Source organism: Ixodes scapularis, unplaced genomic scaffold, assembly GCF_016920785.2.
Source record: "Ixodes scapularis isolate PalLabHiFi unplaced genomic scaffold, ASM1692078v2 PGA_scaffold0__279_contigs__length_252992795, whole genome shotgun sequence".
NCBI lineage: Eukaryota > Metazoa > Arthropoda > Arachnida > Ixodida > Ixodidae > Ixodes > Ixodes scapularis.
The window spans coordinates 50,206,223-50,233,548 of NW_024609835.1; the positions used below are offsets into that span (position 1 = coordinate 50,206,223).

Genomic DNA, 27,326 nt, shown 5'->3' on the forward strand with positions numbered 1-27,326 from the left:
GCTTTTATTAACCTGTCGCGTGTCTACCGATCCACCAAGACGATCGCTTTTTTTCTTATTTTTTGTTTTTTAAGCATTGCAAGTTAAAGGGGTTATGAAACAACATCGGGCTGGAATGTGTTCGTGATTTTGCAGAAACGTATGGGTCCTAATCTGGCCCAAGTATACTCGCACAGGCCGCTTATTTGGAAGCTTCTTTGTCGCTGAGAAATTGCGAGGGAAAAGGGGGAAAAAGTGGGTTGAGTGTATGTTTATACAGCCTAAAACTTGGTCTGCCTCAACGGGCGACGAGTCTCCCAGCTGTAGACGAGAAATATAGCCAGTGCAGTACAACAGCTATCTTGGGGTCTTTAACGCGCACCACGTAGTAGTGATACACGACCGCACGCCGGTACGTTGCTCATCCAGATCGAAACGGGCAGGGGTAGGGATGGCTCCTTTAAGCATTACGAATGGCTCCTTTAAGCTCATGGCTCCTTTAAGCATTACGAATCCGTGCAAAGAAGCAAGAAAAGAAGCCTAGTCGTGCAACCAGTTCAAATTAGTAATCAAAAAACAAAAATAAAAACTTATTTATTTATTTATTTATTTTTGTACAGACATGCATACTTTCCAAAGGTGGCTCGACGACAGCCTGTTGACATTCATGGCGGTATCGTTTTCTGGCGCAGACGAGAAATATCGCAATTATTTCATTCTATAACTCGAGACACGCGATCCTATCCAGAAGCTTTGATGTTTCTTCGCTGCAGGATAGAAGGAAATCGATACTGGATTTCTACAAGAGAAAGACTTCCGTTTTGTTTTCGTTTCAGTTCTCTCGTTCGCGCTTTAATCCGAAAGAGAACAGTCTGGTGCGCCCTGTTATTTCTTCTTATTCGTGCAGTTTGATTTTCAATCTCGCCATTCAGGGAACACCCCCCCCCCCCCCCCCCCCCCCCCTCTTTTCCGCCCCTCGATTTCCTTTGTTTTGTTTCGAGTTGGGCCGTCAAGAATCCCAGAGGGAAACATTGGAAGCTCGTAGGAAGCGCGACCCCCGCTGTGTCTCCTGCACTGCGTGCATCGTCGATATTTATCGAGTTGGCAAACAGAGCAAGACTTCAAAATGTACGCTTCCGCATCGCCCGCATTCTATCTTTCCTTTCAATCCATACGGGAATACGGCGCGCATACCGGACATAGTGACGAGTTTAGGGAGACTGTTATCGCAGTCAAATAATTTTATTGCCTCCTTCCGTTCGTTCCTTCGTGTCGTAATCGATAAACGGTGATGATTTCCCTTTTCTGTCCCTTTCCCTTTATCTATCTACATCTATGTCTGCTTACCCTTCGCTATTATATCCATTTATATTATTTTCCCTTCACTTTAGTTTGTAGCAACCCTGCTCTATGCAGTGTGGTGGGGGAAGATGCACCGTAAAAAAAAACGGACGCTTCTGATTATAATTTTTATATTGTTTTGTCTTTATTAAAGCACGACCTGCTTTTTAACGAAACCGACAACTCCCACAATTTTGTCCTACCGTACGTTTGTGAATTTTCCGCTAAATTCAGCGCGTAAATTGACGTCACGTGACCTAAAGCTACGCAAAGAGCGTGTTGGTGCGGGTCAAAAATAAGGAAGGAATAAACATGTAGGACAAAGACTACACAACTACATCTACCAACTAGCTACGGACGAATCTACAGTCCAGTCTGTCTATGCTGGAAAAAGCGGTGGAGAAACTGCATCGTGACGTCGTCGGTGGGAGGAGCCCAATCCGTCGCTAACAAACTACATTGGAAGAGAATTGCACCGTGACGTGTCCGGTGAGGTCGCCGATCTGTGGTAAATGAGCTAAAACTACATCGTTTTTTTTTTTTTTTTTTTTTCAACAGGGAATTTCGGGGAATCGCAAAACTCGGCACTGAAGGGTTCTAGAAAGCAATACTCTTAAATATTCAAAACGTATAGTGCAGAGCATTTTAATTAAACAATTTTTTGTTGAAATATGCCTCATAAAATATTTAGTTTACTTAAGTTACAGAAAAACTATTAGCATTAGCTGCAGCCCTTTACGTTGCGCAAGCAGGCAGTCATGGCCGACAACACGAGGAAGCGGAAGTAAAGTCCTCGCGTGCCGGTCCACCAGATTAGCCTTCTTAACGACTTTTTGACAGAAAACATAGTTTTAGCGAAGGCCGCCACTGACACTCCTCTGACCAAGCCTGAGCGGGACGAGTTGTGGCACAGAACCGTGGACAAGCTGAACGCCCAAGGCCCGTCCATCAAAACGCGAGCAGAATGGAAGGGCCACTGGAATACTCCTGTGTGCCACGCCCCAGCACGGGATTTTGATATTAGCGGCGAGACGTTTTGGTGGCGCCCTCCTATGGTTCCCCCTTGTGACGTCATTACTTTGCAAACAATAAGTTCGATGGTGTTTGTAAATAGCATGGTAAAAGCTTGAAATCATTGCGCTCTCAAAGGGACACTGCCAACACCGTCAAAATTAAAGTTTTTTCATTCCTCTTATTTCCGTCGATTATAAATCCTTTTCTGACGTCATAGTCAGCGTTCGGCCAATCGTGGAAGGCCGACAGCAGCGACGCTTTCGGTCGCGCCGTCGCCAATAGCGTGTGCTGCTCGGTCGTGTATCACTACTGCGTGGTGCACGTTAAAAACCCCAGGCTAGCAGTCGAACTTAGGGTGCCGTCATGTGCGCTTTGCTTAAGGTGGAGACATCTGGCCATTTTGTGTCACACTTTTATTTTTATTTTTTGTTCAGAAGCGCGTGAAAGAACGTTTCCCTGCACGCGCTCGTGGCGCTGACTGTGCTACGGCGACATTTTGTTTTCGTCGATTTCTTTGTATTTTACCCGTGAGCGCGTGCTGTCGGCATCGGGTACTACAAAGGGTGGCACCACCCTAAACAGAAGGACATTGAGGCACCCTAGTCGAACTGCACCGGCTAAATTGCTTATTACACTGGGTAACAATGTCGCCATGTTCAGGCAGACTAACCGCCTGCTGTATAAACAACTAACGACAAATTTTACTTTTTGACTTTGTTCGACTGCGTTAGTGCTTCTTTCGCGCTGCACGAGGAAGAAAAAATGTTCGGTCGGGGATTAAATTGTTGGTGAAGTAGGGTGCAAAAACGAAGAAAAGAGAATATTTCATGGATGAAGAAAGAATAAACAATTAAAACAGGGACAACACAACCACAGCGCAATGATTTGAAAGATGTGGTTGTGTTGTCCCTGTTTTAATTGTTTATTCTTTCTTCATCCATGACTTAAACCAACACGCTCCTCTGCCAAGCAGAGAATATTTCCCTTAAGAGCGGTTCGTAGTAGAAGAGGAGAAAAAAGAAAATCAGTTGTTAGTCCCACAGTGTGTACATGGTCTTTTCTTTATGTGTACGTTTATTCTAGTTCAGCTGGCCTTACCTGAAGTAGTTGCTTCAAGATAAAGTATAACTTTCTCTCTCTCTCTACCTGAAGTATGAACCAACTAGCTCAAGTTAAGCCTGTTACCGTTTCTTGGCTTTTCGCTCAGCCAAATCGCTTATATGGGATGCACTCAAATGAAAACAGCATCGTGTTAAATCGTGTAAGGGTATTTAGAATATTTATCGATCACGCCGCTGAACTTGCATCGCTCGAAGAACTTCCTTTTTGTGAGCGCCTTCTCTGCTTGAGTTTGCTGGAAACACAGCCGCTTCGATCCGAGACAATCGATGATAGCATTGGTGACATCAAGAAGTACGCGACTCCCATAGAATCGGTGAACACCAATGTTTTCGTCGCTCCCGACAGAATTCCCTAGAAGCCGCCAGCGGCGTAGAAGCGTGGAGCTGCGAGGACTTGTTTTTTGACCGTCAGCACACGGGACCCTTCGCGACACCGCTGGAGCTTTCCGCGAAGCTGGTCGCACAGCCAGCGAGTCACCCCTTTGGTCAGCCGGTATTCGTCCACAAATCTCGCATCACCCGTCTCGAAAGCAACCCGGTTATCTCTAAAATCTCGATGCACTGGCGAACCCAACAGTAGAGATGCATATGTTAGGGTCGCCATCTTTTACGATGCAGAACGACCCCCGGCTTCGTCTCGGCCACTCAGCTGACTGCATCGTCAAAGTGCATCGTGACGACATTTTGACGTCACCGCCAACTGCATCATTTTACGTGCATAGCTCGAACTGCATAGGGAAAAACTACGTTTCAGCGCCATGTCACGCGACCCGAGAGAATAGCCAATCAGTGCCCGATACAGTTTTCTACATAATAGACCGATCTCACCAGGCAGTTTGACTACGCCACCGCTGCCGCAATGCATCCAGGGAACTTTAGTTTTTCTGCACGTGCGACAACCTCGCTGGAGCTCTGCGCGGGCAGGGCACGAGCAGTCCCGTGCACTTCCGATTGCCCCCTGTGAACTAAAGTTATGGCTGCCTCGCGCATGCGTCGAACGCTCGGTGAGATCGGTCTATTTAGTTTGCGTTCCAGCATAGATAGGCTGTTTACACATATGTGGGAGCGTTACAAGCACAGCGCTGCGTTTGCGCTAAGCGCGTGCTGACGGGAACGTTCGCCACATTTGTATCGCACTGTCACAACTCTTGCTCATGGCAGACGATACGTATCTGAAGACACGTGAACAGCGCTGTATCATAGCTCCACTGCATGTGGCAATCGGCCTTACCTGTCTATAGGAGGTGTTCACTGGACGCCATATTTGAGGGCGATGTTTAGAGCGCATGCTCAGAACGAGCTCACATTAATAAAATGCTAAAACCGGCAACCTTGATGGTGCTAAATGCACGATCCAAAAGGACTGCGGAAGCTGGCCGTCACCACGCGCTCAGCAGCAGCGCACACGGATACGGCCCGCCAGAGAATACTCCCTATTCTTCAATATTCAGATACTAATGTCATGTGACCTATGCGCCACTTCAGTTTCCCCACTAGATTTAGCGGCAAAATTCGCATCTTGTGACAAACATCAATTTAGTTTCCCCGTAAACATTCAGCAGAAACATTGACCTCATATGACCCCTACACCAATCTTGATTCCCTGCTAAATTTAGCGGGGGAAATCAACGTCACGTGCCTTTGTGTCGCGTGAGCTATACGAAAATTTAGTCTGCCCGCTAAGTTCAGTGGGAAAATACACGTACGTATCACACCCATTCCCTCTCCCTATCCTCTCTTTCTTCATTCCTCCCTTTCCCTCGTCACCCCTCCCTTTAAACTTTTGCCCCAACTACATCCAATTCCCAAACTCTCCCTTTCTCCCCTCTCTATACCCTCCCCCTCTCTCTCTTTCCAGCTCTCTCATTCTCCTAGGGTGCCCTCACTCCCCCTTCTTGGTCACGTGGCACACCAATTCATTTTCCCCAAAATTGAAGAAAACAGGGTCTTCACTACTAAATACTGTATTTCATGCATTATAGTCTTACTGTAATCCTGTAATGCTGTACTGCATTTCAGGTATTATAGGATTGCACGCATTACTGTATTTCATGCATTAGTCTTTCCTAAATACTGCATTCCATGCATTTTAGAACTTTGAGGATAAAGGTTGCTGCAATTCTTAGACCTGTATCTTGTACGGTCTCTCTCTCTCTCTCGTTCTCTCTCTCTCTCTTTAGCTCTCTTTATTTCTATCATTCTTTCTTTCTTTATGTTGATACTTTACCTAATTACGATTTCCCATTCCGTTCATATCACAGTGTAGCAGACCCAGCAGTAAGCGCTTGCTCAATAAACTCCAATATCTCCCTTTCTTTATTTCTATATCTTTCTATTTTTCTTTCTTTATCTATGTTGGTGTTTTACCTAATTACGATTGCCCATTTTGTTCATATCACAGTGCTGCAAACCCAGCAGAAGGCGATTGCTTAATAAACTCTAATTTCTCTCTTTCTCTCTTTCTCTCTAATTTTTTTAATGAGCGCCCCCTTTACTCTCCCCCCCCCCCCTTTCCCACACAAGCGCACACACACATCCACATAACCGCTTTCAGTGCGTATATTTGAAAAGGGAACGTAATGTGCAGTCTTTTGGTAGACTTAATTTATGAAGAAATAGAATTGCGTTGACGTCCTGCACCTGCCTGTCGAATTGCGTGCCACCTAAGCTCTGAATCCAACGTTAATTTAACGAAGTGAATGAGTTTTATCCCACATTTTGCAACTCTGTTCACCTCAAATTCCACAAAATGTCCGAACACTCACGAAGTCACTCGCTTTCGTCGAAGTGAAAGCACGGGCGTCCGAAAAAGCATCATATCCTTCCTCGAACGTTAAACAGTTTTTTTTTCCCGTGCTTCCGCCACTCATATACAGGAATGAGAAGTAAAATTCTCCTTATATCATACACCAAAAGCGCGCAAGCAGCTAGCGCTATTCAATGGATGAATGGTATATACCGAGTTTACAAATTGTTCTGTTTTCGGCCTGTCAGATAATAACGCGCAGCACGCAGTTCCGGGTTCTTTGTCCTGAAAAAAGGTTTCCTTTTGAATGCGTGTAAAGACAAGAACGCTATTCTCGACTCATCAATTTCTTAGAACAATAATCTTTGTTCGGCGTAGAGTTTATCAGGCAGATTTGCAAGACGCCAAGGGTACAAACAACCTTACGTATTTATTTCATTTTATTTATTTAACAATACTTCAGACCCCAGATTGAACCATGCGGGAAAATTTGTATACACATAAGGCGAGAGCGGTAAAAATAAAAAGCGGTAATTCGTTCACAGAAATTCATGGGAGGAACGCAATGTACGAAGCGAACAACTTGTCACCAATCAACGTTCTTTTTTTTAAGTGATAGTACGACGTGAGAACACTTGGTGACTTTCTTTGCTTGCTGGCCAAACTGCGTAAGTTGCACTAGACGCATGGTATCGCCGCACTTAAAAAGCTAAACTGTAAATGTTTCTTTTTTTTTTTTCTTCCTATTTACATGTTGGTAAGTACAGGGATAGGACAGTGTCACTGCCATGCTTGTTTCTGTGGATACGCCGGTTGGCTATACTTTCCTCTCTCAAGATTTACAATTTCGTATTTCTAGAATCGACTATCTGCTCGTGTACAGTTTTTTTTTTGTTTTTTTTTTGTTTTTGTTTTATGAGAAATTCGGAGTTCTTACACACAGCGTTTCTGTAACCTTGACATATGAAGGCTTAAAAGGAATGAGCAAAAGCAGTCACTTTTATTGTAGTCAAACCACAGGCGCATAACCTGTGTAACCTGAGGTCGACTAAAAAACGTAAAACAAAATGAGCGAGGGATTTGCAAGGTACGATTTGTCCCGAGGTGTTGTATCAATCTGCAAATTAAACTGGCGCGCTCGCGGCCATCTGTCAGGTTCCGCGTCGTCGACGTCGGCGCCTAATCTCGGGCCGAAGATTTACGGTTTTCATGCTCGCATCATTATTTCCCGACCCCGAGTTGGGCGGAAGGCCGACGGAGTCCTTCGCATCAAGACGCTGCGCACATCCGTTACAGGAACATCGTCCTCGCTAACGGCTTGTTTTATTTCGGTGGCGTTAATGTGAGCCCCCGCGCTAGCTTGTCAATATCTCTCGCGTGTCGCTTGGGTGGCTGAAATTGATTCCTCGGTCAACACGTGAGCGGACTGCATCAACTAACAAAACGGGTTCTTTGTGTGAGGCGAATTGCGCCGCGTTACGACTACGTAAATGCATTTATTTCGGTTACGCGCAAAATAACACTGTCGTTGTGGATGGCCACCGTTTTCTAAGGAATGCTCGTCTGAATTGTCTGAAATTAAAGCTTAAAACTTAAGCGACAAAGAAGCTGATGAATCAGTGGCGGTTTGTGCGAATATACTCGGGCCAAACTAGGGCCAGTATGCCTCTGCAATGCCATGAACAGTCGAACCCAATACCGTTTGATGACCACTTTAAGCTCTCAGTGACTCGAGGTAAATAAATAATGTCTTTTTTTTTTATCTAAAAAATCTGAGCCTGACAACCCTAAAACTGTGACGTAAATTGACGGGATTGACAAGCCTCCCGCCGGGCACGTATCCAGGAAAAGGAGGGGGAGGGGAGGGGCATGAGGCCCGGGCGCCCTCCCCCCCCCCCCCCCCCCCTAAAACTTCCATTTTGCTGGGGCCTCCTCTCCCCCCTCCCCCTCCTAAAGCATTCTGTCATGGGCGGCCTTCCCGAAACGCAACACTGGCTACGTGCCTGGGCCCTCCCCGGTATACCGTGTGTGCTCGAGACACTTCCTCCTCATCATCTCATCTTACATTTTGGCAGAGCATTACTCGATGACAATACTTTGGTTAACCCTTATAACATATCCGGCTCTCCACAAATGAAGCAAAGACGTGCCCCCGGATATCCGAGGGAAGACACTACCTGTCAAAAAGTCTTATTTGTCGCCTCACTGTGCGAAGAAAAGAAAGCGATAGCTCTGGCATGGTCGCGGAATGCGGGTGGAATAGTGCCGTCACGGACCTGAGGACGGAGGTGCGACGTGGTTATTTCTCATTGTCGTCGTGGTCGGCGTCGTGGATACCTCTGACGACCTCCACTAGTGCTCGGTGATCCGTGAAATAAGTGGGTAAGCGCGGTGTAAGTTTCTAAAACCATCCAACATTACGCGTAGCAACTGGATACTGCCAAAGTGGGATTTCGCGTAACGCGAGGAATGTTTTGAAACAACTCTTTGAAGCAGACGACACGAAGATTCGCCCGTTGTCGCGCCATTCTTGGAGGGACGCCAGGAATGCCCTTTTCGCTCTCTTCGCGCGGCACGGCCTATATCCCGACTTCCCCTCCTCATGCCAAGAGGGGAGAGAGAACGGTGTAAAAACCAGTTTTGTTGGAGCCGACGCAGCAACCGATACGTCTCAAAACGCTGCAGTTGCACCCGGTCGGTCTTACGCAAGTGTATGAACCAACCTTTACAGTTGCTTGGCGTAGAGCAATTCCTTTCGGTTTATTTCGTCCTCAACCGACGCCTCCTTGATGAAGAGGCCATCGTAGTGAGTTTTCTTTCGACGTCATCGAAAGATACAAACGGGGGGCTGCGTCAGCTTTTGGCCGAGACTCCGATCAGTGAGGACACACGAGTCTTGCCCGAACACTGATGCAGCTCTAGTGCTCAATCCGCACTCCGCATGCGCCCCTTTAGGTGACGTAAACATTTTCTCAACCCGCTTCTCGCATCGAATTCCGAAAAAAGAGGGCTGGTGGAAATTCTTAGACCAAAATTTTATGTATGTATATATATATATATATAGAGAGAGAGAGAGAGAGAGAGAGAGATTGAGAGAGAGAGACTTTTCCAAATATCGCCTCCTGCCCGCTGCCATCTTTGTTTGCTGGGCTGTGGATTGCCTTCTGAGCATGCGCTGTTGCTTTGTTGTGCGGTATATCAAACGCTGCGCATGGGTCCACAGCTCAGTGACTCAGCATTTTCCGCCCGAGTGATGCGCGCTGGAAAGGCCTTCGGAATTCCAGATGGACATGCCGAAATGTGTTCATTTTGAAAAACCGTGAAACAGGAAGACAAAAAAAAAAAAAAGAGTAATAAAACGGCAAAGCCGAAACTCTCTTTTCTCTGTTGATCTTGAAGTTTCTGTTTTTGCTCGTTATAGTATTTCTGCGTGTCCGGCCATTGTCGTTAGCAAACGTTGGCACTCTATGAAAAAGCAACTCAAGCAAAATTAATCTCGCAGAACGTTTTATTCGCATTTTTTTTATTCTTTAGGCAACACGACGCTGTTTCAATGAGTCTCTTGCCCAAAAGAACGGAAAGGGCTCTATCTTTACGGCCCAAGCGCAAAGCATCGAAACGTTGCGCCCATTCTTTTTCCGATTCCCTTTTCGTCTTTTCTTCTCGTACGCCTTTTCTTAATCTTGGTCGGACGCTTTGTTGAATGAACATAGCGAGCGTACTGGGACCTGTAAAACGGGCTGTTCTGCAAGGCACGGAAGGCGCGAACCTTTCTGTGCACCGCCGCCGTTGGCTTTATAGTTTTGTTTTCCTTCTTTCTTTCTTTCTTTCTTTTTTCCCGGGAGCTGCCTTTTTTGGGGGGGAATTCGCACCTTGTCTTTTGTTTTCGACGTCAGCTCTCGGGCGACGGCCCAAGGAAATAAAATTTTCTTCCAGGCTCGGCCTCGACGAGAGTTTTACGAGAAAAGTGGGCCTTAATCTTGTCGCCGCAGGAGCTGTGCGCTTCAACGTTTTCTGAACATCATTTTTTTTTAACTCGTAGCCACGCCTTTTTCTTTCTTTTTTTGTTGCATAGTTCTTTTTTTTTTTCAATAGCACTAGATTTAAAGAATCGGATTCTTCTGTTTAGTGTGATGTGCACACTGGACATGCTTTGGTTTGATGTACCGAATTTTTTATCAAAAGGTTTTGGAATTTGGCAATCGTGAAAAAGAACAAAAAAAAAAACATGAAAATTTTACTTTGTTTTCTTTCTTTTTATGTTTTCGAATTATGCATTGTGCTTGGACGCTTCCTAATCTTGTGGGAGCAGGCTACCATTTGACGCTCAGAGCGGCAGTGTCTAATTATTGTATACTGTAGCTTAGCATGGATCCTCAAGAAAGGCGCTGAACTAACTGAAATTAGCTGAGTAGCTCAAAGTCATTAAACAGTGAATGCGTGCCGCGGAGTGAGCAGAGAATATTTCGTTACCTAAAGGTCAACCGAAAGTCGAACGAAGCTTGGCACATCGGTAAATAGTTCCAAACCTATTTTATTTCAAAAGTTGTACCAACTCGCCCAAGCCTCAATTTTAGGAAATAATAAAACGCACGTGTATTTTTTCTTCTTTTTGCTGATTTTTTTTTTTGTACGAAACTACAAAACAACATTTGCGCGCCTTCAGTAAAAATAAAATAGCTGCGTGGGAAGTTAAAAAAGTGCAAGAAAATGTTTACCTGTAAATGTTCGCAGTTTCTATTTTAATTTTTTTTTCCTACTTGACGGTACGCTTTTATTTTTTCAATCGTGAGCTTAAAACTTGATAGCCGTTGCCTAAGACGCTGGGCGTCCCATTGTAAAAACAATTGGGTTGTGTGTATGTTTATACAGCCTAGAACTTGGTCTGCCTCAACGGGCGACGAGTCTCCCAGCTGTAGATGAAAAATTTAGCCAGAGCAGTACAACCGCTGGCCTGGGGTCTTTAACGTGCATCACGCAGTAGTGATACACGACCGCACGCCGGTACGATGCTCATCCAGATCGAAACGGGCAGGGGTGGGGATGGCATCCCATTGTACACACCATATCTAGAGCGCTACACAAAAATCTTTTGTAAGCCAATAATTTTGAGCACTGGATTTTAAGTTAAACGCTGATATCATCATTTTAATACTACCGGAAAAAACAGAAGGAACAAAATCAGTAAACTCCGTGGTGCATGTTTATTAACTAACAATTTATCAAGTTGTGCTGTAGGCACAAGAACAACTCAACGCAAAGGTTTGTTTTCACCGTCCTTTGCACAAAAAAGGCAGTTCTTGAAGTCACGCACTTTGGCCCCGATTCCCCTAATCCTTCAATCTTTACTTAGACATTTGACGTGGTATTCGCGTCTCCGAGAACACGTATTTAGGCCCTTACTTCACAAGCTGACACTTTCACCGAAACGAGAACAAATATATATATATATACATTTTTTTTTTATAGTAGCGCGATATTCTCAGTGATCTGCACCGCATGCTTCTCACGCTTGATGTCGCATACGTGAAAGCGCGGATGTCGTATCGTCGTAGCTGTGAACATTTCTGTCTGAGAAGTGGTATATTTTGTTTCACCATAAGTTACTACGTAGGCAAAGGCTAGAAGATACACAAACTCATACATGCAAACTAAGAACTCAAGGGCACGGTACATTCACAGCGATCGATTGATGTAACCGACCATGCTCATAAAAAGGTCGCGAATGCCGTTAAGTTGCAATTTCGGTGCCGCTTGATTTTCCTCGTCGTCTCGTAGCATTTGCAGCTCTCCGACTGAAGGTGCAACTAAGTATGGCAGCGAGCTTCCGCCATGTTCATTTCCTGCCATCACAGTTTTTGTTCATAAACGGATCTACATGCGCTTAAATTCGCTTGTCTTGATCCTGAAGGAACGCATGTGAACTCTTGCCCAGCAGATTGATCTAAATATGTGCACCTCGAGGCCATCGTTAATGTGAGCAGCTGAACCGCCAGTTTCGATAAACGTATTCATATTACAATGTTCTGAGCCCTTATCAGTGTCCTCGGTGACCCTTTTGGATAATTCCACGGGGATTAGGGAATTTTAGGGAACAGTTTTTGCACACCCGATACGGTACGAACTGCGCATGCGCTACAGCAGACTCGAATATGCGAAGATCGTACCGGAGAGCTCGTCGTACCGTATGGGATGTGCAGAAGCGGTTCCCTAAAACTCCCTATTGATGCATTGTCAATTTACCGTCGGGCTATTCCCATATGTCACCGCTCTAAACCATCCGCAGACATGTGAGCGAGACTTGCGGTGTTTGTCTTATTCCTTCTCCCGATGCCGATGTTGTCAAACGCTATGAAAACTTATTTTCAAACGAGACGGTGCTACAGGGGCTTGAAAATTATATGTACGCCATTTATAAAATATTTTCTATTGGAACATATGAATCTAGGTTATAGCTGCTTTTATGGCTCCCAGATATGTACTCACCACCAATTGGAAGTTAGAGTACCAAACTCGACAACTAAAGTGAACTTTGACTTTTTAGAGCGCAGCTCTTAGGGGTACGTGACCCCCCGGGGTCACGTGGCTACCCGCAGGTGACGTGACCCCATTCAGTACCCTTCCCTACTCCTCAAGAGCTGCGCTCCAATTCGGCGTTACAGGGATTTGTAAACGGCTTTCATTTTTTTGTCCCCGAAATAAGCTTAGACATGGAATTACCTTCTCGTCAATGTTGTCTCCATCATCGACCCTTTTGCATTCAAGTCTGCAGTTTGTGATAATATGTGGTAACCGTTCATTGTATACATGTCTTGCTTAAATTTTGTTTCACCCAACCCTTCCTGTAACACCTAACGGCCCTAAGAGTAAATACATCAATAAATAATAAATAAATACATTTTTAATAATTAAACGGGGTTATTTTCAAGCTTTCTTCCTGTATTCTTTATTCATGGTGGTCTTGCAGCGCCATGAGTCATTATCCCAGGGGGCGAATAAACCCGAGAAAAACAGTTCACCATTTGCGGCACAAACAATTCCACGAGACAAGGCACTCCAGTCCTTCATGGATTTTACAAAATAGCGAATGTGTGCCCAATTCCGTCCTGGTGCGAAGTTCCTGTATTTTATGTATATGATCATTTCTTTTGCATGCGTAATTTGGAGGTAATAGATAGGATGCATTCTTAATGCCTGTTGTATTATTATAGATACTGTATAAAAACTTCAGGCGCAATTTTTTTCGTGGTTGTGCCAATGGATATCATCCTAACTCTTTAATCATGTTAGTGACACTCTCAAAACAGTCATGCCGCGTCAGGACTAATCGAGCTGCACGATTCTGAATTCGCCCTAGTGCAACAACATGGTTTTGCTGCGAAAGGTCCCAGACGGTGCAGACGTATTCCAAAACTGGTAGTACATAGTTAAGGTAGGCGAGCTCCTTAATAGTTTTAGAGGACTTTTCTTTTTAAATTTCGGTTCAAGAATCCAAGGGGCTCGGCCGGCCCTCATTACAACATCGTGAATGTGAGCGTTTCAAAGGCAGTCAGCTGACAGTAACTGCTTGGCACTTGGGTACAACTTCCAGAATCAACTTGTAACAAGTTTAAATTTTCGTCTTGGTTTTGCGGATGAAACTAACATAGACACATTTTTTAACATTGAGATCCATCTTACACTTGGGTACAACTTCCAGAATCAACTTGTAACAAGTTTAAATTTTCGTCTTGGTTTTGCGGATGAAACTAACATAGACACATTTTTTAACATTGAGATCCATCTTACACTTTTTGCACCATTGTTCTTTTCGATTCAGGTCAGCCTGCAACCGTCTGGGACTCTCATCGTCTGTTATACATGTGTAAACGACACAATCATCTGCAACCAATCGTACTTTCGAATTCAGACGACCATTATTATCATTAACAAATATAAAAAAAAACAATGGTCCCAAAACAGAGCCTTGCGGAACGCCAGATGAAACCTCAATAAAATTAGAAGTTTCACCATTCAACATTACACATTGACGACGTGATGATAGATATGCTTTTATCCACTTAACTATGGCAGTGTCCAGGTTTACAAGCTCTAATTTGTGTAGTAACAGTGAGTGCGATACTGTGTCAAATGTTTTTTTTTTCTTATAATCTAAGAACACACAATTACTCTTTCCGCCTCCGTCAACATTCGTAACCAAATCGTGATATAGTTCGCTCAGTTGTGTAGTGCATCAATATCCCTTTCAAAACCCGTGTTGTGACTCAAAGAAAAATATTATGAAAGTTAAGGTGAATTATGGTGTTAGAATATAACACATGCTCCAGTAATTTATAACATCTAGACGTTAGTGAGATCCACCTGCAATTTGCCATTTCCCTTTTGGGCCTTTTCTAGTGCACAGGACCCACGTGCGCCAATTTCCAATCGTCTGGTAAAGAAGCATAATTCAACGGCTTATTATATATTATCAAAAGGTATCGGGCAATGGCGTCTGCACAACGTTTTAATATTCTCGGTGAGATCCCATCTGGACTTAATGCTTTAGTTTCATCAATATTTTTTTTAGAAGTCGCAACAGATTTTCTATACCAAGTTCAAGTGGTGTCATTGCGGTGAACGAGTTCGATCATCCATCATAGGTTAGATTATCACTAGGTAAAAAAACCGACTGAAAGTATTTATTGGACGCTTCTGCCTTTTTTTTTTTTTTTCTGATCATCGGTAGTTGTTTTGCTATCAATCACGACATCTACTATACCTAGCTGATCATTGCCGCAGCGCCTCATCTATATCCAAAACTGTTTGTTATTCGTTTTTGTCCCGTCCTCCAGCCGTTTTAAGTCATCTGCTTTTGCTTTCTTTGCTATAATCTTATACTTCAACGTGAGTTATTTTAGCGTATCTAGGTTTGGTGCTGAGCTGTTCTGCTTATACAGCGCGTACACACGCTTGCGCTTTTTATCAGACGCGTGGAGAGGTTATTGTGCGTACACACTTGGCAATTCTTTATTTTAAGAAGCGTGGAGAGGTTATTGCGTGATTCAGGCTTAACCCATTTATATCATATCCTTCATTTTGTTACATTTTGTCCGAAATTTACATTAAAGCACACATCAAAAAATATTTTTCCCCAGTTTAGGAGTGCTTGGCACAATCGCGATTGCGAACATATGCGTATAGATCAGCACATAATTACCTCTTCTCTGTACAGTCCCCGATGCTATCAAGAGCTCACCATGCAATTATGACTTTCGGTCACACCAAAAAAGAGACAAAAAAAAAACAATAAAACGATAAAAGACTTCCTGCAAAACAAAGAGCAGCAGCAACTCCTGTCGACATTGAAAGCCTCTCCGTAAAGCAACGGCACTACGTTAAAAAAAAAAAAGTTTTTGTTGTTGATGCGTTTTAGTTTTGGTCTCTTTACGCGTTATCGTCACCCTCAAACTTTTCCCGGTGATGAGCCGAAGTATAAAACAACAAGAACAAAAACGAAAGATAATAGAAATTAGCGAACGGGTTGCTAATTACAAAGACCGTTACGCATATATAGCTCAGCGAGAAAGTGCTCGAATAGAAATTGTTCGCCGCAAGCGGCCCAAGGTTAATTAACTTTCCCCGAAGTACTCATAACCTAAAGAACGAGACCGTCGCGCTCAGCAGCACGTTGGTTGCCGCGTCAGAGAAACAAGAAAATACGAAGTGATGCACAGAGAGCAGGAAAGAAAAACATCAGGAGATCCCCACGCGGAGTGCAGATCTGGTTTTCCTTTTTTTCTATATGTTTATCTCTCTCTCTCCCCCTCTCTTTCTCGTCGGGTTGCGGAAGCTGCTGAGAGGGCAACCAACCTTTTTGTCTTTCCCGCTTTGCTGCGTACAAAAACTGCTCCGAACAAAGTTTACTCCAGTTTTATTGCTTCTCTTCTTTGTAGTTCTATTGCGTGTTCTTCGCCTTTTCGGGCGCGATGGTATTTTCGAAGCTGTGTCTACGAATCCGAAGAGAAACAAACAACAAACTATAGGAGAAGTCGGAGAAGAAAAGGGGAGGGCGACATGAGTGTCATTACTCAATCAATACGCATACGAAATGCGAGCATTTCGTACGTTGGCTTGGAGCCAGTCATTCGGACATTCGTGCACAAAAAGCTAGTTGCAAACAGGGACGACGAAAAAAGAAAACGGTGCCTGCGCGCCAACCCTGGTATGGGATTTTCTTCCTCAATCGCGCGTAGGCTTCTGTTTTGTTCGTGTTATTCGGCGTTGATACTTTCTGAGATGTGCTGTGTCTAATGCTATAAAATAGTACCGCTGAACTTGAAAGATCGAGAAGGTAACTCTAAGCTCAAAGTCAGACATGAGAGTGAGTAACCGCGTATACAACGGCATCGTGAAGCGACTACACCATATTTTGAATGATATGTCTTTATTCTGTATTCAATTGGTTCATGCAGTGCCGGTATGGCATTTCCGCATGAACAAAATAAAAATAAAAATAAACATTTCTGTGTTGTTTCACCAACCGTAACTTCAACTAGCAAATTTCTGTCCTTAACTTTTTAACAAACAAAAAAGTTTACAGAGCTCAGTATTAGTTTTATAGTCACGGATTTTTGCGTATAAACTTTGCGATGAGAAAGGTAATTCGGTAGTAAAAGTTAAGATGAATTGTTAGTGCGCGTGTTTTTATAATAAATACTACATAAAATTGCAAATATAAGTTCTTGCGCCAATACTAAAAGGGACACCAACTTAGTAAGTTTTTCTTTTTTTTTTCCGTATTAGTGACGCTTGAAAATTGGTCTTACTGACCCAGGACAAAGCGAGCAGCACAATTCTGTACATTTAAAAAAAAACATCAATGTGATTTATTTTTTCTAATAAAAGTTGTACAGTTTGCAGGCATAATCTAGAATAGACCATCCGTACGCAAGGTACGCGGGTTGCTTTATTTGCCGTGGATCATTTTGCAGGTTACGTTGAACAAAGCGATGTTTTAAAAAAGTAAGTACAATACCGTCCTCTTATTTTCCCCTTGTTTCACCTTGGCTAATTCGTGGGAACACTTCAAACAAAAAACGCACGATCGGATGCAACTTTTTTTTTTTTTTTGTGCAATACTGACATAATTACGGCCAACGTAAGCAGTCACTAATTGAAGGACAAGTCGAAACAAAACAATAGGTTACACCTGAAACTTGTAAGCCGAAGTAGTCACCAATAAAACTAAAGAGTATTATGACACTAAGCCAAAATTTGCTTTAAAAATACAGCGCGTTGTCTCCTGTACGAAGTCCCGCTTTTCCCCTCTACAGGTGCTACCGTGCTGTGACGTGGTTTTTTAACGCGTTGTCCTGTCCGTTTCTGCGCAAATACTTTCCGACAAGACTATTCATATCGCATGTTTCACGTCAGACTTGTTCATGCTTATACGAAATAAAACACATTGGCACAAGCTTTTCAAGAACGACAGACCCAACTATAATTTTTGTTTTCAGGCTATCGCCCAAAAAACAAGTTCAAAAGGCTTTAGGTGCTTACGCACAACATTACTTCCTTTAAAGCTCCGTTCTGCTGCCCATTTCAGAACTTACTACTTCTTTGATTATTTTTATTATACTGCACGATCATGCCTCATTGGGACAAAAAAAAATGAGCGAACAGAGCACAAGTAATTAGGCTAAATTTACTGACAGCTTAAAGAAACACTGACAGGGTATTATGCTCGCCGTAGTTTTTATTTGAACATTACCTATAAGAGTCCAACTACACAGAATATAATGTGCGGCTCGAAATTATTATTTTTTTTTTCGCCCGAAAACGGCCGGTGGAGAATTGGCCGGTTTCAATCGCACCACCTCTTTTTTCTATAGTCACGTGGCGTACCAACTCTATGTGTCCCAATTTTTTTCAAAGTCGTGGGTTATCAAGGCAGATATCCCAAACTAAATATAGAAAAAAATATAAACCCCATTTTTGTGGTTAAAAAAACGAAAAAAAATGCAATAGCGTTGATCTAAAAATATGCTGTAAAGATCACAGGAAGTACATATACGTGTCACTCTCGGTACGGCGACGTACCGCGGGCTGGACGACGCGATGGTGGCGAACGACAAATTAACGTTGCGATGGCCATGGGGTCGCTACCCCGGAACTGTGCCGTTCGTAGTACCGGCCAATCGATCTTCAAGCGCCGAACATCGAGCGGAAGGGATATAAGTGCGAAACAATTTCTCTGCAAACGGTGCACGGAACTTCGTCTTCTGCATCACACGGCGGAGAAGCGGAAAAAAAAAAAAAAGACGCGGTCGACTGTAACCACGTGATTTTTGGCCATCAGCCTCCGTGCTCGTGTTTCGGTTTTAAGTAGTTGAGTTTTTTCTATTTTTTTTTTTTTGCTTTATTACAAATTTACGCGACTCCGTTACGCCTTGTGTTTCTTCAAGAAACACAAGGCGTAACAACTTCTGGGTATCTTCGTAATACTCCGCAGGCAATTAAATTGCAGTATAAGCCAGGAAAAACGTCCAAAAAACAAATTACAAAGCAAAAGAAAAAATTAAAACGTTAAGCCGCGCTTTGCGTTTCTTCAGTTGACTGCGATTATAGCAGGCTCCAATCGGTTGCTACTCCAACACATTTGTGAAAGAAAAAAAAATCTTCGTGGCTTTCCGTTGTCGACGTTTCATCCGAAAAATCACTCGTTCAACAATTAAACGTCAAATGCAAAAAAAAAAAAAAAAAAAAACAATTATCAGCCCTGACGCGAACATTTACAGGCGCTTGCATTTAAGCTAAAGCTTAAACAAAATATCTGTTATCACGTAACGCTCCAGCAAAACGCAACGGTAGGCGAGCCAAAAACCAAATCATCCACGCTGACGAACAAGAGTATAATTTTAGAAGCCCCCGCAAAAAAACATCCTGAATCTATAAGCACCGTTACAATCTTTCGAAGGAAATAAACAAAGTCAATCGGCTGCTGGCCGAAACTGGCGTGACAGCCCGCAGTTAGCGTAAAGAAAACTTTAGTGTCGCAAAGAGTTATGCTGTCTAATAGAAATAATCGATGGAATAGTTGCAAGCGCTAGTACGTGCTTTCTCCTAAATAGTGCCAGCAGTGCTCTCTTGGATGTTTTTTCTTTTTTTTTTAATGCCAACATAAGTTAATTTTTAGATTTAAAATTCACTCTGTCATAGCTTCCCCATTTTATTAGTGACTCGAAAGACCAAAATTCGGTACTGGTGCACTCAAATGCGCACATAACCGTTATGATATTGCACGCAGTCTACTGAAATTTTCTATAAGAGAAAAAGAATAAAAACGGAAAGCCGTTTGCTTTTCTTTCTATTCAACCAAATATTGTTTGAAAAAAAAAAATACCTGGTCCCTGGTATACATTTCAAAATCAAGAGTAGACGAAGAACAACTTAAGCAAAAAAAAAAAGAACTTCATTTAAAGTGAGATTTGTCGGCGGCACTGTAAGCCAATAAACGAATGTGCATAAATGACGGGTTTTTCTATTTATTAACGTATATATCCAATAGAATTTCAAAACAAGGACACGCGTCACTTCTGACAACCCATGGCTCTCCGCATTCATCGTAGTTCGACTGCATTACAAAACACTGTCTCGCTCACCCTCGCACCAAGCGTTCAAAAATACACCTACCATCCCATTAACGGCGAGTGTCTTCTTTAATTTCACGTCTAGCGCACATAATCGACCGATCAATTAGTAGTTAATCAAGCACCGCATCATTACAAGATCATAGCTTCATCCGTCGCGCCCTGTCTTCCAAGAAGCGGAACACCTCTAAGCGGGGAAAAAAAACAGAACAAAGAAAACACCCCGAGCCTGGCGAACCGGCGCGCGGAACCGAACGGAGTTGGGCTTCCCCTACTCACAGTTGAGCCCGCAGGCGCAGCACACCAGTAGCGTCCACCAGCAACGTGCCGCATGTCCAGCGAGGCGAGCTGACCGCATCGCGTCGGATGCCGCTCTGGCTGCTGCCGCTGCTGCTGCGACTCTGGCGGCACTAGTATCCTCGGTTGCGGCGGACGCCCGACTGACGGGACCCACGCGTGGAGCCGAAAGGCCCGACTTTAAAGATCCGGAGCTCTCCCGCGCGCTCTCCTCGCGCTCGCTCGGGGTCCGCCGCTGCTCGAGTTTTGGCGTTTCGCCGGCGCCGCTCGCAGCGCCCCTGGCCACGGCGCGTGGCCGAGAGCCGAACTGCGGATCCAGCGGGGTCCGTTGCTCGGGGCTCGACGGTCTGATTGACACGGCGGCAGCGGCGGTGTCTGCGCTCTCTTTGGACGCTGGCGGCAGGCGACAGGCGGTTCGGGTGCTTCTTGGGCGACCTCCGCCAAATCGACCAAGTGGGCAAAGAATTGCGGAGCTGTGGCGGCGAGTTCTGCACCGTCCACTCGCGAATTGAAGCGGATATATAAAGAGCTCTTGTAGAAGTTAGAGGGTACGTGCTACGATTCGCCAATGCTCGTGGTCATGCGCTCGACGGACCCTTTTGCACTCGTCGATCATGGCTCTCGTAGCTTTTTTTTCAATTGGCGGCCGCGTAGCCATCGGTTTTTGGGCCGATCTTTTGTTGTGTTAGGTTTTCATTCTAGAAAGCGACTCTCTGAAATTAAGCGTTATTGGCGGTTCTTGAGCCGTGTGTTCTAAACTGGCCGTTTTACCAAAAGGCAGGTTCAATTTTTCCAGCAAAACCTAAACATTGCAGATAAAAAATATATTTGAGGTATATTAGTCCCTCAGACGAGAGTATGTAAAAATAAAGGAAAAAATCGAATTTTTAACTTACCTGGTGCCCCCCCCTTTCCCTCCTTCCACCCAAAAATTCCTCTCTTTCTTTTAGTACCAATTAAGGCTCGTGAAGCCTGTTACCACATCTGTAAAATACACACAATTAGATACCTCTCCCCCAGGTTACAGTTTCGCATCATTAGCGTCTTTGCTCCAACCGCCAAAAGATAATCCAGTACCTCTGAAACGCAAGAAATGAACAATGATGGGCAGCATACTCATTTTTCACGTCTTTTCAGTTTATTTCTGATCGAACGTTTAAGTATTCTCTAAAGGTCAAGGACCTTTTGATCTTCTAAGGCTTCCACGGGGAACAGAACGACCAATTCTCCACGCGGCGTTCATTAACAGAAAACAGATGGGTTTGTTCACGAGATTACCGCGTATGTAATAATTCGGCGCCCAAAAATATTCCCTTTATATTGCCAGTTAACGGGGGGAGCGCTAGGAGTATGCGGGGAAACATTCCCAAGGTCCTTTGTTTGGCAACCTCCGCCCCCTTACGTCTTTTCCGCTGCTTGCAGTTTATATGGTTACACTTATAGCGTGCACATTCCACGCCTCCACGCACGGGAGTTAGTCTTTCTAGAAACCGAGCCAAGCACCGGTCAACAAAACCCACCCGCCTCCTCAAGCAGACACGAAGCCCCGAACCCCGGTTGACCTCAGGGTTCGCCATCCATGCTTCGTTTTTACCACAGAATGTTTTTTATCAGGCCAGTTCTACCTAGGGATCCAGGGTTCAATCCCCACCCCTGCCCGCTTTGATCTGGATGAGCACCGTACCGACATGCGGTCCTGTATCCCTGCTGCGTGATACACGTTAAAGACCGCAGGCTCGCGGTTATACTGCACTGGCTAAATATCTCATGTACAACTGGGCGACAAGACACCCGTTGAGGCAGACTAACCGCCGTATTCATAAACATTCCCCTACTCGACTCCAAACTCGACTCGACTTGAGTGGAGTACGGACGCGCGACTCCACTCGAAGTGCCATTGGTATTCACAGACGCGAATCGGCACTCACTCGAACTCGAGATTCCGTTCTCCACTCCAACAAGCTTGAGGACGTCTGGGAGCGAGATTATAGCCAAAGGTTTTATTTAAAACACCATTTTTACGTGAAAAGTAAATATATTCGTTCGTGTTATCTAAAAACGTGTACCATACAAACATCGATTTAGTGAACTACGAAGTTTTATTAAGGCAGCGTAAAGTTTAGACGTGTTTGAGCGGCAAAACGGACAAAGTCGTTACCTTGTCTGGCAACAAGCGCATTCGCTAGCTGCGTCTTGTCGTTCTCTCGTCGACAGTCGTCTATCTCACGGTTTGTCGATTTCGTCTCGTTTTTTCTTGCTTTCGCCGCCCTTTGTCTACCGTGCAGCCCTGCTTCGTCGCCTCGCCGCCTCGCACGACAAATCATGGAGGACCCCAACGGCAACGACTCGGAAATGGCCGATACCGAAGAGCGGGCAGGGGCTCGTTTTATTTATACTGCGGAGGAGAAGGCGCTCCTCCAAGCGCTTGTAACGAAACATGCGCGAGTTCTTGAAAACAAGAAGACAAATAACTACTCGAAGGAGGCTAAACTTAAAGCTTGGGAGAAACTCAGCACCGAGTATAACAGCCAGCCAAACGTCCGCCCACGAAGCCCTAAGCAACTCAAGAAGCGTTGGGAGAACGAAAAATCCAGATACAAAAAAACCAAGTCCGAGGAGACGAGAGACATCCACGCCACGGGTAAGTCGACAATTTGCATATTTGGTAAACCGTTCCCGATGTGTAAAAAGTAAACATCGGAGAGAAGTCCTTTCGACCAGAACTATGCTATGTGCACGACGTCGTGCTCCTTTCCGGGTCTCGTATATAACGAATTTTCAAAACGAGTTGTTCAAAGCTGTAGCGTAGCAAAGTTCGCTTCATACGCATGCAGCCGATCCAGGTTCGATCCAAAGTGGGCCTACTTCTTTGCTTTTTTCTGGAGATATTTTTTTGTAGAACATTTGGCGTTACTGACATTTTTTTTTTTTTTTAAATCGTCACTGAAAACAAATGAGGTCCCCGCATCTTGCCGGAAGCCTATTCTAACAAAGTGCCCAGCATTCAATTGCCCATAAGAAGGTTCCAGGTGGGCCTCTACTGGGTTGTGCTAGATTTTCTCTTCGTTAGGTTCGCTTTAGTCCCCTTAACAATTGTTTTTATCTCGCACGGAGGCGTTTAGAAAATTCAGTGTGCTCTTTGAATTGTTCGTCCCATACATTGTTCCCTCTCCAAAATGAGCTTCAAATTCTTTGGTTTCTGTCACAGGAGGTGGGCCACGAACAAGCCGGCCGATGAGCCCCTCACTCATTCTTGTGGGAGCGGCGGCAGACCACATGGAGACAGTGGTGACAAATCTCTGCGACAGCGACAGGGCAAGAGACCGGCCAGTGCTGTCGCTGCCTCCGGCTGCAATGTTTGAAGCAATGGTGCGAGGCACTGAAGGCAATGACAATCACGCCTGCTGGAACGACGTGCCAGGTAACTGGGGGCTTTTGGATTGGGACAAATTTGCACCAACATGTCGGGGATGGGTACCGTGAGCCGTAACATGTCTACTTGTATTTGCGACTTGTATCATTTTAACAGCAAATCTGGAACAGAAAAAAAGGCACCGAGGCCTTTTTCTTTTATTGCTCGGCAACGTCTACACTATTGTACATATCTTCGAAGTTCCAAAATTGAAAATGCGAGCAGTGGGTCGTGACATAGTACTGATAGTACTGTGAATTGAAACCAAAACTAGTGGTTAATAGACCTGTTGCAAAGCGTACAGCGCCACGACGGCACAGAATTTTGGGAGGACTCGGTACAGATCACGTGCCTTCTCGTTGCGCTTCCGCGACAGCGAGTGAGTCGTGGCAGCTGCCGCCAGCAGCTGCCACGACTCGCAGCCATCCGCCATCCCGCCAAACCGTCGTTGGCGGCGTACCGTATCTGTGGCAGTGGGCGCGTTAAGTCGGTGCTCTTTTACTCCTCCTACTCCGAGTGCAGCAACTAAACGGCGCATAGCGTACAGGAGCGCGACACACCGAGGTTGCGTTCCAAACCTACTCGAATGGATACGAGTTACCCTGGCGGATTATGTCACGCGACATCAAAAATAGAGAAACGCTGGACGCGGGCAGGTTTTCGACAACCACCTTTACCCTAGAGTTAGATCGAGTAAGTTTTGGAACACGGGCTTTCCCGCAACACATCGTAGGATAGCGGTGGCGCAGCAGGCGTTTGCGACTTTTATTCAAGCGCATGCCCGCATAAAGCTTTATGCATGTGGTGCCGGGAACGCCATCCAGATTCGGCGACATTCGGGCATGTGCAGTTTCGTGGCTCCGGGTTCGTTCCTCCGACGTTGCGTCAACCGCATGTGGCGATGGCAACAATCGTAAAAAACCGTACGTCGCTGACGTTCACGACAAAGCTTGAAATCATCCACCGCGTTGAAAAAGGAGAAAAGAAGTCCAGCATTGCCGAAGCGTACAACATACTGCGAAGCACTTTGAGCACGCTGCTGAAGACGAAAAGTGACATCAAACCGAAGGCTGAACAAAGCAAGCACTCCAGCGCACGCCGTGTTCGGACACCGGCCTTCGAAAAGGTGGAAAGATCACTTCACAAGTGGTTTATGGACGCAAGGGCTCGGAACATTCCAGCGTCAGGCCGATGCTTCAACAGAAAGCAAAGGACTTCGCGTTCATCCACCAAGCACAAAACGTCGCCGCAAGTAGCGGGTGGCTGCAACGCTTCAAAGCCTGTTACAACATTGTCGGGAAGACGGTCTCACTTTTACGCCGCTACTGCAGTGCAATCGACGGTAGTGATCTGGCGCTGGTGGACTGCTTGGAGACAGTGGAGGCGGCCGTAATAAGGCATGCGGTCAGCTCCATGCAGCAATCTACGCTGCGGCAGTTTTTTTCGTCGAAATAAATAGTTCACCTTAACGCTTCACGTGAATACTATACTTCGTTTCAACTTCCGTCCGAACGCAGCCAAAGCTACGTGTGGCCGGAGCCAATCACACGCCGGCAATTGGTCACGCGATCTCGCCTGCACTTGGTATCGCTCCGCTGCGCCGCTGGCCGTCCGCGCCGCCCGCGCTCGCCGAGTATTTCGTCTGCTACGGGTGTATCAACGAAATCGTCTGCTACAGGTTTAAAAAGTGACCTTTCACGTTCTGAAATTTAGTCGCAGGGGATGTCGGTAGGTATGCTGGCCGCTGGCGTCTGTGTCCGAGCTTTCCACCTGTTCGGCATTTCGGCATAGTTTCGAGATGTAAGTAGACATTGCAAGATGCCCGACGACCCGGCCGTTGATGTTTCCTTGTATTGTCTGGATATACCAGGGCTCGAGCCACAGTCCTTTCTACCAGCTTCTTGGCGTACAATGTGATCGGCAGGTAAAGGGGTGCCCTGATTTCGCTGTGTATCAGGGAATTGTAGTGGCCTGGACGCTTTTCTTGTTTACAAAGCATTTGCGGTACGACGCGGCCGGAGTCTCCTGCAGAATTGAAAAGTAGACATTCATCACGACCTCTCGCGCCTGACGCCCAGACATGCCTTTGCGAAAGGACATTTTGAAGAGACTCGGTGAGGAAAGCAACAAACAAGCAGCGAAGCACATGATTCGGCAATTACAGGAACAAAATCAAAACTGAGCGCTGCAGCCGTGTTGCCAGCGGACGTACGTTTTTTCACCAAACCACATGTATCTACATATATTAATAAGAACTTAAACTTCAGATATTTAATTCCTTTAGTTGCAAATCATTCTCAGCAGTACACATCTGGAATATTGTGCAGCGTTTACGCACAAAACAGTTGTTTAAAAGGAATTACTTTTGCGGACTACTTTGCGATGCGTAAAAATGCTCTTCTCGAAGTTGCGAAGCGTCCGTCAGCCTTTGGCTGCGCTCGAACGGAAGCTGAAACGAAGTATAGTCATTTTTTGCCGTTAGCCTTTCACTGATTAAATCGCGCTGTACTTTGACGCTCTTTTTGTGTGTGACTTTGTATATCGAATTTTGATCATATCGAACTATTTCACGGTCCTTGCACTGTTCGATATAACGAGGTTTGACTAATTTGCCAACGCCTAGCTTTGAACATTTCTACGAAAGGCCCATGTGGCTGTTGGGCCTCTTCCCCTGTGTACTTGCTCTTCCCCTAGCACTCACAGTGCCAATGTGTTTTGCACGCCCAGATGCTCCTGATCCGTCCGCCTCACCTCTCCAAGACAGCAGCGTTGGAGCTGCTTGTGTGACTCCGCCGGCAAGGAGCATTACCTGCCCCCGTGCTGAGCTGCCAAGCGGGGCATCCAGAAGAACTGGAAACCGCATCGCAGCACTGGAGCGGATCATGGCTCCCGAAAAGGAGGCCCGTGTCGACATCCTCGAGAGGGAAGATCGGCGGAAGGAGGCGCAACATTTAATGCAAATGCGCATACTCCGCAACAAGCTTTTTGAGCAGCGACGACGCGGATGGGCAGAGTTCCAGCTGCTCCAGCTGGAGAGAGAGATAAAGGTGGAGCAGCTGGCAGCCCTGCGCTGCAAGCTACAAGGGTGTGAAAATCACAATTAAATTTGGGTTCTTTCAGTTTAAAAGCATTCCGAGGATTTACTTATTTATTTTATGTGCGCTACATTGTAGTGAAACGATAGAACCTAATGTGTTTTGCATATTCGGAAGTTGAATGAAACAGCACACTACAATTGAAGGGAAGGGTAGGTCTTTCGTTAGCTCTGTGCTGGCCACAAGTCTTTCCCAGAATATGTTAGATTGACCAAATACGCGGAATTGGATTTGAAAATCAATTTATTCGAGCGCTTACTACTGAATTCGTGTCCGAGTATTTGCACGAGTCAGTGACGGGTCAAGAACAGAGTACAAGCTGGAGATGAGAAGTAGGATGGAAGCTTTAAGTGGAGAGGAGGTTTCTTCTCTCCACCTCGAGCTTCTGTCTGCTTCCTCCTCTCCAGCTTGTACACTATCCTTGACCTGTCATTGACTATAAACATGTGCTACTGGTTGAATATCCCTATTGGAAACATAGTGCGATGATCTGTGTGCGTTTCAGCGAGCCGTTGATTGTGTCGACAGGGTCTGGAGGTGATGGCAGTACATGAGGACGCAGCCGCCTCTGGCGTCGGGGTACTGGTGGAGAGGGTAGAGCAGGTGGGCATGGCTCTTTTCGCAGCAGGGCCAGGTTGTGCAGTGCAGCACAGGCGGTGATGATGAGGGCTGACCGTTCCGCCTTGTACT

The 27,326-nt window shown here is 45.3% G+C and overlaps 2 protein-coding genes across 3 annotated transcripts in view; one reads left to right on the plus strand and one right to left on the minus strand.

Moving 5' to 3' along the window:
- The window catches only part of LOC8037991 (synaptogenesis protein syg-2), a 264,704-nt gene extending 244,349 nt beyond the window's left edge, over window positions 1-20,355 (minus strand). For both annotated transcript variants that reach the window (XM_040503326.2, XM_040503324.2), the window contains exon 1: window positions 20,112-20,355. In XM_040503326.2, the coding sequence (XP_040359260.1) occupies window positions 20,112-20,190 (79 nt within the window). In that variant the 5' untranslated portion in view covers window positions 20,191-20,355. The remainder of the gene's footprint in view (window positions 1-20,111) is intronic.
- Window positions 20,356-22,225: 1,870 nt separating this feature from the next.
- Window positions 22,226-26,645, plus strand: LOC120844872 (myb/SANT-like DNA-binding domain-containing protein 3). The gene is made up of 3 exons (XM_040216870.3): window positions 22,226-22,770; window positions 23,338-23,550; window positions 26,269-26,645. Exons 1-3 carry the CDS (start codon window positions 22,452-22,454, stop codon window positions 26,643-26,645), a joined length of 909 nt encoding a protein of 302 aa, XP_040072804.1. The 5' UTR covers window positions 22,226-22,451.
- The last annotated feature ends 681 nt before the right edge of the window (window positions 26,646-27,326 follow it).